Source organism: Corylus avellana, chromosome 7 (genome assembly GCF_965113065.1).
Source record: "Corylus avellana chromosome 7, dhCorAvel1.hap1.2, whole genome shotgun sequence".
Classification (NCBI taxonomy): Eukaryota; Viridiplantae; Streptophyta; class Magnoliopsida; order Fagales; family Betulaceae; genus Corylus; species Corylus avellana.
Genome location: NC_142496.1, coordinates 1,785,071 through 1,797,851, shown reverse-complemented (window position 1 = coordinate 1,797,851; position 12,781 = coordinate 1,785,071). Strand labels below are relative to the sequence as shown.

Genomic DNA, 12,781 nt, shown 5'->3' with positions numbered 1-12,781 from the left:
CAGATTTTAATAGTATGACAAGTCAGAATCAATAAAATTGTGAGAAGTCAGTGTCATATTAATAGAATATGTAAAATTAGTGAATAAAATTTGACTGTAATAAATAAATTATTTTTTTGGTATACTTAATAATCTAAAAAGACTAATTTTACATTTCTCATATATATTACAAATGCTTTTTTTTTTTTTTTTTTTACCGTTTTTATTTTTTACAACTCTGCAACACATTTTGACTTCCTATCTTGACCTCTTCAAAACGTTCAGCATTTTAGTCAATTCAGAGGCAGGCAGCCACCATCCTTCCTAGTTCATACTATTCAGACAACTTGCGCACTCGCAGGGGTCGATCCAGTCATTTCCCACTTCCATAGACTCAAAGTTTTAATCTTTTCCTTTCAATTATTTTTGGGTAAAAGATATCTCTCTCTCTCTCTCTCTCTTTCTCTGGGTACCATACTTTCATTCTTTTCCAACTCAGACAATGAGCTGAGCCTCCTCAGGTGATGCAAAGTACGCCTCTTTAATCTCTCCCTCTCTTTTTTCCATCAAATCGTTGTTGCTAACATATGTACATGTGTATGTGTATGTATATTTATGTGTATGTACGTGTGTTGGGCTTGAATATGTATGGTATTTGAAAGCGGAAACTTTTGTGTCAGATTTTGAATTTAGTTTAGCTTTGTTGCATAAGTAGATTAGATTTTGGAGCTGTTTTGGGAATCTGGAGGTTTGGAGCTGGAGTAGAGTAGTCCTAATCTTATATACGGCTTTTGGGTTATAATCACTAAAGTTAATGGCTTTTCTTCTGGATGCAATCTATGAAATCCAGTGGTCAATGGTAGGAAGAAAGCTTGATAGTGCGAAGGAGCATTTGGGAATGTTGGGTTGTGCTTGTTACAAGTGGGAAGCGAGAGAAATCTGCTTTTGTAAGCAGATGATTGGGATTCAATGCATTAGAGAGGCCTTATTCTGAGTGTTGCAGTGTTAACATAGATAATTTTTTGGATGCCCAGAAAGAAAAAATGAGGAAGCAAGTAAATTTGAGTTTGTTGGAAAAGTATTTCGTAAAATTTGGGGCTTTCCCGATTATAAGATAATTGAAGAGAATGAAATCGGATGCAGTTTGGTAATTATTGAATTATAGGGCATTTCTTGTACACTAACGGGTGTTAGTAAAAAAGTTTGACTTTTAGATTAGTGCGCTACTCCGAAGAGTAAAGCCACCCGAGTGTCTGTGCTGGAAAGAGGGGATAATCAAGGGCCGTTCGGCTTGAAGATAGGGGTAGAAGTATATATAGTCTTTTCACAATCTTCATAAAAGAGTTAACTTTATTGGGAATGGGAACTTTTGTTCTATTAGATGAGAAGAATGATACGAAGGAACCTATATACATTTTTATTAGAATCTTTGTAGAGTACAGTTTAGTGGAGACCTTGTGTTTATAGGCCATGGGTTAGTTAGACATCTTCCTAGGAATATGCAATCTGGTCTAGATAGGTTACCGTGGGTTTCTTTAAAATTGCTGGTCATGGTGAAGAAAGTGGTGCCTTGAACATGAAGAATTTAGGCCCATTAGCTTTGTGGGAAGTGTTTTTAAACTTTTGACTAAGGATCGCTAGCTGGTTGAGAAGGACAGTGATAAGCTAGTGTTGCAAAATGCCTTTGTTGAGGGTAAAAAGTTGGATTTTTTCCTTATTGGGAACGAGTGCATGGATGGCAAGACCTGATCTGCGATTGAAGGCATAATTTGTAAATTGAATAACAAAGCATTTGAACATGTTGATTGGGACTACTTGATGCAGATGCTAGACAAGTTTGCTTTGTAGAAAAATGGAGAGAGTTAATTTTGGCTTTTACTAGCTATTTGGCAGGCTCTTCTTTTTTTTTTTTAATTTTGACACTAGTAATTTGTCATAACTAGTATCATGTTTGTGTATATGTAACTCCTGACCAAATATTAAAGAGAGATGTAGAGAGACCTCTTGTTGAAACTATGATTCAACCTCCCCCTGGGCTGGAATTTTTAGGTGATCACGTGGTACAGAAGTCTTGAGTGCACTGTTGGAACTTAAAGGACTTCTGGTGTAATGTTGCCTTGGTCGCATGGTGTTAACCTTGTCATATAGCCAAAGTACCTGGGTTGATTTGATTAATCGGACATTGCATTTTAAATTGAATTTTCTTTTTTGGAATGAATACTTTAACTTGAATTATTTCATTGGTTGCAGGTTTTATATACTCAGTCGTCGAGAATGCTTGATAGTAGTTACAAATCACAATACATGGGTGGCCAACGTGAGAAATTTCTAAGGTACCAAATATAGTTTTTCACGCTATTATGGTTGTAAACTTATGAAGGTTTAGAAAGTTAAACTGTTTATATGTTTACTATTATTAGGTTTTGTTAGTCTGTTCTAAAAATATATTTTTGGGAAGTATTTAAAGCTGCCATGAGAGTATAGATATCACACGTGGGTACAAATGCAAGTTTTACTTCATCACATTGCAGGGTATGAGTCATCTACAGTGTGGATTTGGTTCTTTTTGTTTCTTTGTAGTTAATACTATAGTTGATGCTCATACTATGAGTGAATTGTGATAGTAGAGATGAATCTTTTCTGGTGCTGGTGTTGTTTTCAATCAATAGGAAAATTCCTTACTCTTTTTACTCAAAGTCAAGGAGGATGTCATATTTGTGGTGATTGTTACCTTCACTTGTTGAAATCATCAAATGAATCTTTGTTTGAGAATGTAACTGCTTCAATGACGCCTTATTGAGTTACTGCTTGTTCTCATTTATATTGAGAGCAAAAGTATCAATTCAGTTGATAAACTATGATAAGTGCTTTGTAAATCTTTTTCTAATCAGTGGGAGTTTCTTGATATACTTCTTGTATACATGGGTTGCGCCCCTCTGCGCGTTTGATAATACACTTATTACTTATCAAAAAAAAAAAAAACTATGATTACTGTTGTTCAAAATTTTCATGGTTCATGGGATAATGGGAAGGCTATAAGTTTCGATGTAATTTCAAAATTTGCTTTCAATATTAACTTCGTACTGTTAATTTCTTTGATATGTTGACCAAGACCAATTTCAGTTTCATTATGCAACTTTTGATACTCTTCAATTTTTTAGATATTTTTTTTTTGATAAGTATTTTTTAGATATATTTATATTAAAAAATAAAAATCTTAGATGTTACTCCAAGGGTAGCTCAATTGGGGACCACGCCTCATGAAGTAGATGTCACTAATTTGACTCTCTCATTTTCCATTGCTACAGTATAAAAAGCATCTTATTTTGTGCATGGTGGTGCTATTTATTTCTTTTCTTAGGTTAAATGACTCAGAATCCACATTATCATCACCTTCTGATACTGGAGTGAATAAATGCGGATTTAATGTTGAGGGATTTCGCCCTGCTGCTCATGCAAGAGATGGAACATCTAGATCTTTCAAGAGAGGAATGAAAAAGAGATCTGAAGGACTTAAGTCAATTGGTCGATCACTTAGATTTGGGGTTTCTCGGGCAGTGTTCCCAGAAGATCTCAAAGTTTCAGAGAAGAAGATATTTGATCCTCAAGACGAATTCCTCCTTTTGTGGAATAAACTTTCTGTTGTATCGTGTATTATGGCAGTATCTGTGGACCCGCTCTTTTATTATCTTCCAGTCATTAATCAGTCATTAAATTGCATTGGTATAGATCGAAAGTTAGCAATCACAGTGACTACAGTGCGGACAATTGTTGATGCTTTCTATCTCATTCACATGGCTCTCCAATTCCGAACAGCTTATATTGCCCCATCATCTCGGGTTTTTGGACGGGGTGAACTTGTGATAGATCCTGCACAAATAGCCAGGCGATACTTGCGGCGGTATTTTATCGTTGATTTTCTTGCTGTACTACCCCTACCACAGGTCTAAAAGTTCATACTGCTCTTATACCATTTATTTATTCACCAGGTTGCATGTTTCCACCTTATTCATATACTGCTGGCAGTCAACTTTTGTGCATTTTCCATCTTTGTTTTATATGTTGTTGACATCTTACATTTGTAGTGCTAAACATATCAAAAACAGTTCAGCTGACTGTTCTTTCCTTATGATTTCCATGTTAACTATGTTAGTGTATTACTATATTGATAATACTTCTTTTTTCTTATTTGCCCTCGTTTCATATTTCTACTTTACAATTTTGCAGTATATGTGTTTCTCATACACACTTATTTAATAATATCTGTTGTTCTGTTTATTTTGCATTTTAGTTATATCTAATAAATCACATTTTCACTTTTTCTGCTCAAGCGTTTTATGATTTTGCATAATTGATAATATATTCATCTACATGTACAAGCCTCCAATTTTAAAAATAGAATTGGAGAGATATGCTAGAGTGTAAGGGGGTTCCTAGGGGCACGACCTGTTGGAAACTGAATGATTCTTATGAGAAAATCTTTTCTTTTGCTGATCAAAATTTTGTTTAAATCCTTTAGTTAAGAGAGGTAATGCAATGGTTGAGTTTTGTATTGATATGAGTGTATGTGCTAGTTGGTTGGCTTCTAACATAATGTTAGAGCCCGCTTTGTTTGTTTGTTAATTTGTTTCCACTCCACTTGCTGGGTTCATTTGGCCCTCTCCACGTAATGGGTTAAGCTCTTCTGGATTGGATATTTTAACACCTTTCATTCCAAAAAATATGGAAATTCTCATTTTAAATTCCTAAAATAAAATGGTAATGCATTTATGGTCCTTTTTACTAGCCTTACTCACAGGCCCGATGCACATATGAGCTCACTAGAGTTTTCAGCCAAGATGTGGCTGCAATTTTTGGCCCCCATTTCATGATAGGCTCTTGACATCAAGTGAATTTGATGTCTACATGAGATGCTTGTTTATTGCTGCTTTAAGATGTGTGACGATCGATACTGATAGAATTCCTGAAAAGTGTGTTGGCATTGTAATACATACTTACAGATTTGCTGGACTTAAGGTGATATCTAGGCTAAATCTTTTTTTTTTAATCATTTCTTAAAATTGTGCAGATTGTTGTATGGAGATTTCTTCAGAATTCAGAAGGTTCAGATGTACTGGCTACAAAACAAGCCTTGTTTTTCATTGTCTTGCTTCAATATTTTCCCAGATTTCTTCGAATCTTACCTTTAACTTCAGAACTGAAAAGGACAGCAGGTGTCTTTGCTGAAACTGCTTGGGCAGGTGCTGCATGTTACTTGCTACTATACATGCTCGCTAGTCATGTAAGTTCCTGATTGGTTTGTTAGCATGTTATCATAGTGTCCACTGTTGTGAGTCTGTCTTGTTGACCATCTGGATGCACCTTTCTTTCTACTTTAGGGTTTTTTTTTTTTTGCATGAAATATTCCCGAAGCCCTGTTAGCCTCGGTTCAGTGTCAATTTATTTATGAGCAAATAGCTGCAACATTGAGCTTTTTCACAAGCTGTCTCTTCTTGGCTGATATCATGGCAACAAGTGCAAATATGATCTATGTGCCATACCATGCTCTTCCTTGCAATCATCTCTTTTCCTGATATTAGCTGAAATTGAATAAATTGAGTGCAAATCTTGAAATTCAAACTTGCTAGTAACGATATTATTTTCAAGGAGGTATATATTTTATAATCACGGGGGAGGCAATGATGATGGATTTAGGGCTTAAAAGTGTTTTAGATTAATTATGCTTTGAAATATGTAGAAGTATTCATAAAATTGAAACCAATATAAAAGCAAAAGGCAAGAATAGTCTAGGAGCTGCAAACAAACATATCTAAACAACTGTGCATGGATAGACTTTTGGCTGAAAAAAGGAGCGAAGCCTAAAGCCATTATGAGCCATTATGGTTTTTCAAAACAAAGACGATTGATTCATGTACAATGTAGGAATGAATTGGTTCTTTGTAGCAAGGTCCAATTATATATCCAAGAAGATTGGCCACAAACTTGTAGAAATATTTTATTTAGTCAACGTCATATTAGTTCCTAAACATTATTTATTTATTTATTTTATAGGGGCGCCTCACTTTAATTAAAATTTGAAAATATCATTAAAAGCTCATAGCGCAACCCAAGTACACATAAAGTATACAAGAGAAACCTGTATGTAGAAGGAGAAAAAAGAACAAGAAAATCATTAAAACTAATTACAAAAGGAGCAAAAATGCAGCTGTCCAAGTATAAACTAATCCACAGGTCAAGATAATTGTATCATCCTTTGCATCCTTCCCTATATGATATAGTTTTGTGGTGTACCAACCCTTCCAATTCCTGGATTTATACCAAGTGTTGGTTTTTTGTTCAAACAAACCACAGATGACCCTTTGTTTTTCAAAGGTTTTATTCTTTTTACTTTCTGTTCTGAAATTTGGTTGTGGAAAAGATAACAGAGTATATGGTATATTCTGGAGTAAAACATGTTTTTTGATAAGTAAAACATGTGCAGTAGATTTGAGCGAACCATGTCTGCTCAATCCAAATAATCCTGTTTATTACAGTTTTGCTCCTTCCTTGGCTGGATCCATTTCATAGTGATATGTGCCTTACTGTTCAAGTGTTTGACTACTTGTATTCCCAATTTGGCTGATTGTCATTAGCAAACTCAACCACAAAGCAAAAACAGCCCTCTCTCTCAATTAAACTTCCTTTGCGCTCTAATTCTTTCCGTTAAAAAGTAATTGAGCAATCCTGAAGAAGCTGTGCCATTGAATTGCGAATGGCGGTAGCTTTCTTGGAGTTGTCTTACTGGCAATGAGCAGTGCTGTGCATACCCGAAAGCCTCTTGGTGGCTTCTAGACGATCAGTTTGGGTGGCGGTTCATTGCTGCTAGCGGGTAAGGCCCCGGTGGAGGATGTTGGAAGGAGGTCGTATGTGGAGGCTCTGGTAGGGGCGGGGAGGGGCGGTCTCCGGAAATTGTCACTTCTTCTAGGGCCAATATTAGTTTTTTAGACAGTAGAGACCTGAGGGGAAGGGTAGACAGCGGCAGAGGAGCGTCTGAGGTATTTGCAGGAATTCCTAGATTTCAAGCTGGTTATGTCGATGCTAAGGTACCTAAGGATGTTTCAGGTACGATCCCTGAAGAATTTGTTGGCTTTACTTAAAAAGAAAGTGGAACATTGCTTGAAGAGGTTAAAGGTGGGTCAGGCTTCTATTGGGCCTGTTTTAGCTGCAAGCCTTGTGAAGGAGAAATTCGTTGAGCCCAAGCCCAAGCCAAATGGGAAGGCACCATCCTTTTTACCCATTGGCATGGGGGAGTTTCTTTCGAGGCTCTGTTTTTGAGCCCAAGGTTTTAAGTCATTGTCGGCCCAGGAGTGTGGGAGGGGGGGATTCTGTTGTGGACTTGGGTGCAGGAGTGGGCTCAAAGTTCCTGTCACCCCGGCGTTCCTCAAGAATCAAAGGCCTTTGCTTTAGGGAGGGCCCCTTTGTTTTCTTCTAAGGGCTTAGGAGCGCTTAAATGAAGCCCAGATTTGGCAGCCCAACCCGCTAGGATGCAAGCTAAGGGCCCATGCCCAATTTGGTTCAAGGTCTCCGAGGTTTTAAGCCAACGCCGGTCCAGGCCTAACTGCACTCTCAAGTGGAAAGTCAGAATGGGCGCGGTGGGTTGCCTTCCGGGTTCAGGTGAGGGAGTGAATGTTGGTCTCTCTTCTGTTAAGCCTGTTGTTGTTGATCATCCTGGCAGAAACCGGAAGGCGGAATGCGAGTCGGGATGTCTTGAAGGGGGTTGCCTCTGAATTATGGTAACTCTAGTTGCTAGCAGGCTGGAGGCGGAAGTTTGGTTGCCACAAACACAGTAGAAGCTGGAACTATCCCACTATGCTTTGTAGGGACTATCTAGAGTGAGAAGAATTATATGAATTTCAATAGTGTTGGGCTGCCTTCTAATATGCTTTGGCTTTTGTCTTTTTAAGGTCTTTGTATGACTGGATGATATCCTTGGGCAGAGTTTCTTCTTCCTTTTTGAATTTTATTGACTTATTGAATTTCAGATCGTACACTTGAGGAAATCTTTTGTACACTTCCTGTGTACCTCAGTGTTTTCCTTTGTTTTTCTTTGCGAAGTCTTATCAAAGAAACAAAATAAAAAAAGAAGACTGTCATTTCTGCTAACATTTGGCATTTAAATAAATAGCCATCTGATTTTATTTCTTCTTAACTTAATTATTGTCAAGAAAACATCTGCAATCCTATTTAAATCTCTCATGTTATCGTTTTCAGCAATCAGCTAGATTCCAATATTGATTCATTAAGAAGGAAATGACACGTCTTTGTGACACATTTTCTATCTATTGGATGAATCTTTGCAGATAGTTGGGGCATTCTGGTACCTGTTAGCTGTAGAACGCAATGACACATGCTGGCGGGAGAGTTGTTCTAAAGAATTTCCTGATAGTAAAGAAGCTTGCAAAAGTTCTTTGTATTGCCACCCACCTGTGGGAAACAATACCTGGCAGACTGTTCTTAGTTTAAGTTGCACAGCGGTTGGTGATGACCCACCATTTGATTATGGCATCTATGTAAAAGCTTTATCTAGAGTTGCTTCATCCAAGAAGTTTGTCCCCAAATACTGTTACTGTTTATGGTGGGGGCTACAGAATTTAAGGTATATTAATTTTTCTTTTCTCCAACCAGATGCTGCTTTATAAACAGTAGGAGAGTTTGTTTATTTGGCCTGTAGTGGGGTAGTTTCAGTTTGGTATTTCGCTTGAAGGAGTTTGTTTATTTGTCCATTCAGATTATGAAGGCCAATGCTATATACTGAGAGTGAACCTTCAATTCTCATTTTAATGATGTACAGCTACTGCTCATAGATCTTTTGCCAAGAGATATGGGTTCTGTATATAGGAATAATTACGAAGTCTTTGGACATCTAAACTTTCTAGTTATGTATTTGTTCTTGATCATCTATCATGATTGACTATAGTCATCTGAACATATATATTTGTTGAACCTCATAAAACTTGTACAGTAAAAATTATTGGATAACTAGCGCATGTGCTTCCATACTTCCACTTACATCCATGCTTCCAAATGAAAGTTGTTATTTCCACTTAATTTATCCATTTCAGCATCAAACCCTTGAAACAAACAAACTGTGGGCACCATAGATTTTAGTTTTTAGTTTTTTGGTAGGTAATGCATATCTACTGGAAGGGGCCATTGGGTTTATCTGGAGTTATTCTTTTCCTGGTTTGATAATCCATACGAGGGCTTTGCAAAGTTTATGTGTAGTCACTATTTTCGTATACTTAGTATTAGCTGGTAAATTTCAACTAGTTGATGATTTAGTGATACCACAGCAAAATTAATTTATGACTTTTGCTATTTAGATCCTTAAGCATGTAACCATTCAAGCTATTTTAGTAGTGTACTGTAAGAGGCTCTTGGCCTTTAGGTTTCTTTTAGTTAAATTCCCTTAGCTGAGATTAGTTGATGGAATGGGCAGGATTAACTACATTGGGCTTCTAAACATATGAAAAGGGTTTATAATGAACACAGTTGAAGATGGTAAAATTCAGTTGAGATTTTGTGCTTTTATTAGTGACATGATTGCCTGGATCTTCTTCTATTTTATTTTATTTTATTTTTTTAATATGGTAATGAGGATATTTTCATCCGAAAAAGTCAGACTAATCTCCAGAGCATAAGCATGTGGCCCTATGTGTTTTTAGCTTCTTTCTTTTGTAAAAATGGTATACACACACACACACACACAAAAAAAGAGACTTCTACAATCCTTTATTATCCAACTTCTTCAGGCAATGAATCCACAAATTTAGTTACTTTCTAAAGTTGTGTTGTGGAAGATTCTCATCAATTTTGTGAGGGAAATTTATGGCTCTAGCTCTTTCTAAATCTATATACTTTTGAAAGTACATTTTTAATAATATTAGTAATATGAACCTTCTTTCTAATATCTCGGGCTGTACTTGCTGGGGTCAATAAGTGATACTTTCTTTGTTTCTATTTCTCTATCTGTGTCACAGGTATGCTTTCTCATTTTATAACCAACTACATGAATAGAGTTTATAGAGTTTAGGTTGTGTGTTCAACACAATCACGCACTTTTGATTTTTCCTTAACAAATTTTTTGTCTAATATTATCCATTCAACGTGCCAAGATGTTCTGACTTGAGTTGAGGTGCATGGGTGACCATTGAAAATGTTTATTTTGCTTAAGTTCATCAGTTAGTTTAAAAATGGGACCGTGGTTCCCTCATCCACTGGTTTCCATGTAAGTAGAACTATCGTTATAATTAGGTTTTTCATACAAGTGATAATTATAATTAAGTTTCCACACTTGAACTACATTTTCTGTGATTTTGCTACAGTACACTTGGCCAGGGACTTGCAACCAGTACCTATCCTGGAGAGGTTATATTTTCCATAGCTCTAGCCATATTTGGCCTCATCCTCTTTGCTCTTCTGATTGGCAACATGCAGGTAAACTTGAAGCAAATCTTTTTTAGTAACTTTTGTATACAGATTGATTTCTTTTGCTTAGAGCCCACTGAAGTTTCTGGGAGTGATGCATTTTTGTGTATAGGCAGCCGTGAATCTAGTCAAGGAGATCCTTGCTTGTTGGATGCTCGTTGGAAACAAATAATGCAACTTTTATTTATCAAGAGATGAACAGAAGATGTGAACTGGACAAATAGAAGTGAATGTGAAAGTTGATAGTGTAGCTAACCCATATAGTTGCTATAATCTCCCTTAGACAAGTTCACTGCTTGTTCTATTCATTTCTTAGAATTACCATTCATCGTTTTATATATATAAATTTCCATTCCAATTTCACTAAATGCGTGTTTTATTGAGATCTTACAACCATGGAAAAGGAAATTATAGTATGAGAAACAGAATATTAAATTCTGGGTATTGTGCTACTGTGACAGACCTATCTTCAATCTCTTACTATTCGGCTTGAGGAGATGAGGGTTAAAAGGCGTGATTCAGAACAGTGGATGCGTCATCGCTTGCTACCACAGGGCCTTAAAGAGCGGGTTAGACGTTATGATCAGTACAAGTGGTTGGAAACGCGTGGGGTGGATGAACAGAGTTTGGTTCAGAGTCTACCAAAGGATCTTAGAAGAGATATCAAGCGGCACCTCTGCCTGGCTTTAGTGAGGAGGGTAAATTTTTAACCCTTTTTGGTATCCTGCTCTGGCTCATGTATATATCCTTTAGTGGTGAGGATAGTTATATGTAGGCAACAATCGAGTACTGTGACAATCTTATTAATTATTGAAAAAAAAAGAAGAAGAAAAAGAAAAAAGAAAAAAGAAAAAAAGAGGTCATATTCGCAAAGCATATGGAACCAAAATTTTTGAGCATTGCATTTTTTGCGTGAATCACAAATATCCAGAAGCTGATAATGTCTCAACAAGTTCATAATTGTTAAATGAATCATATATAAAGGCTTCTTTGTTTATCCTGATGTGCATCTGATGCCAATTAATCATTTCCATGCTCGTATCTGAATAAGACTGTTCATAAGTTCATTATTAGGGAGGTATACATTGTGTTCTTGAGAAGTTGGCATCTGTCTTTCTAGTCTCTCCATAGGATCTGTACTTCTTGATTTTTCCCTTCCTACTGGTCTCTATGTAATTGGTGCTTTGGTATCTGGTTTTGGAAATGTCATTAATTGTTTTGCTGGCAATTGTAGGTTCCTCTGTTTGAGAGTATGGATGAGAGATTGCTTGATGCCATTTGTGAGCGACTGAAACCATGTTTATTCACAGAGCGTACTTTCTTAGTCCGGGAAGGAGATCCAGTTGATGAGATGCTTTTTATCATACGCGGTCGCCTTGAGAGTGTAACCACCGATGGTGGGAGGAGTGGCTTCTTCAACCGTAGTTTTTTGAATGAAAGTGATTTCTGTGGGGAGGAGCTTCTAACCTGGGCACTGGATCCCAAATCGGGATCAAACCTCCCATCTTCTACTCGGACTGTGGAGGCTATAACAGAGGTTGAGGCTTTCGCTCTTACAGCTGAAGAGTTGAAATTTGTTGCAAGTCAATTTAGGCGCCTTCACAGTAGACAGGTTCAACACACCTTCCGTTTCTACTCACAGCAGTGGAGGACTTGGGCCGCATGCTTTATCCAAGCGGCATGGCGCCGATATTCCAAGAGGAAGACTATGGAGCTTCAACGCAAGGAGGAAGAAGAAGAAGAAAGAGCAAAAGGGTTGGAAGGGACTGGCAACAATGTTGGTGGGGGTTCATACAGTCTTGGTGCCACTTTCTTAGCTTCCAGGTTTGCAGCAAATGCTCTTCGTGGTGTACATCGAAATCGACTTGCAAAGACTGCTAGGGAATTAGTGAAACTGCAAAAGCCTCCTGAGCCTGATTTTGCTGTTGAGGATGCAGATTAACTTGTGATGTGTCACCTAAAAAAAAAATTAAGAGAGAGATTCTTAGTGATGTAAAATAATTCGTTTGATATGCTCATATGCTCATGACTGTTTTTTTATTTATTTTTTTCTTATTTTACATTGCTCGAAGGGGGGCAAAAAACAATGTATAACTTTACACAACTTTAAATAGCGATTGCAAGGCTTGCTGGAAGAAAATGTAAGAAGTTAATATGCTTATGTCGCCTGTTTTCCCATCCAACCAAAGAGGCAAGAACCCTAGCAGATTGCCCTTGGGGTTGGTTAAATGTTCTAGACATTGTTGCAAAAATAACTGTCTCCAAGTTCTTTTTTCATATTTCATGATTACAATGAACTATTGACACAGTTTGTGTTCCAAAATAGACTATGCTA

General features: G+C 37.0%; 1 protein-coding gene across 2 annotated transcripts; it reads left to right on the top strand.

The window, feature by feature from the left end:
- The first annotated feature begins 302 nt into the window (after positions 1-302).
- Positions 303-12,607, top strand: LOC132183816 (putative cyclic nucleotide-gated ion channel 5). Of its 2 annotated transcripts, none has more exons than XM_059597256.2 (8): positions 303-500; positions 2,230-2,312; positions 3,341-3,923; positions 5,048-5,260; positions 8,319-8,614; positions 10,344-10,455; positions 10,908-11,144; positions 11,681-12,607. In XM_059597256.2, the coding sequence occupies exons 2-8, from the start codon at positions 2,254-2,256 to the stop codon at positions 12,386-12,388; spliced, it is 2,208 nt and encodes a 735-aa protein (XP_059453239.2). In that variant the 5' UTR covers positions 303-500; positions 2,230-2,253; the 3' UTR covers positions 12,389-12,607. The 2 variants fall into 2 exon arrangements, with proteins under 2 accessions (XP_059453239.2, XP_059453238.2); XM_059597255.2 differs by having other exon boundaries at positions 303-510.
- The last annotated feature ends 174 nt before the right edge of the window (positions 12,608-12,781 follow it).

What these genes read in the sequence shown, in the direction of transcription:
- LOC132183816 (XM_059597256.2), top strand. Translation starts at nt 2,254, where the DNA reads ATGCTTGATAGTAGTTACAAATCACAATACATGGGTGGCCAACGTGAG. An exon ending in TATACATGCTCGCTAGTCAT is followed by an intron (nt 5,261 to 8,318) that starts GTAAGTTCCTGA and finishes GAATCTTTGCAG; the next exon opens with ATAGTTGGGGCATTCTGGTA. An exon ending in TTCTGATTGGCAACATGCAG is followed by an intron (nt 10,456 to 10,907) that starts GTAAACTTGAAG and finishes CTACTGTGACAG; the next exon opens with ACCTATCTTCAATCTCTTAC.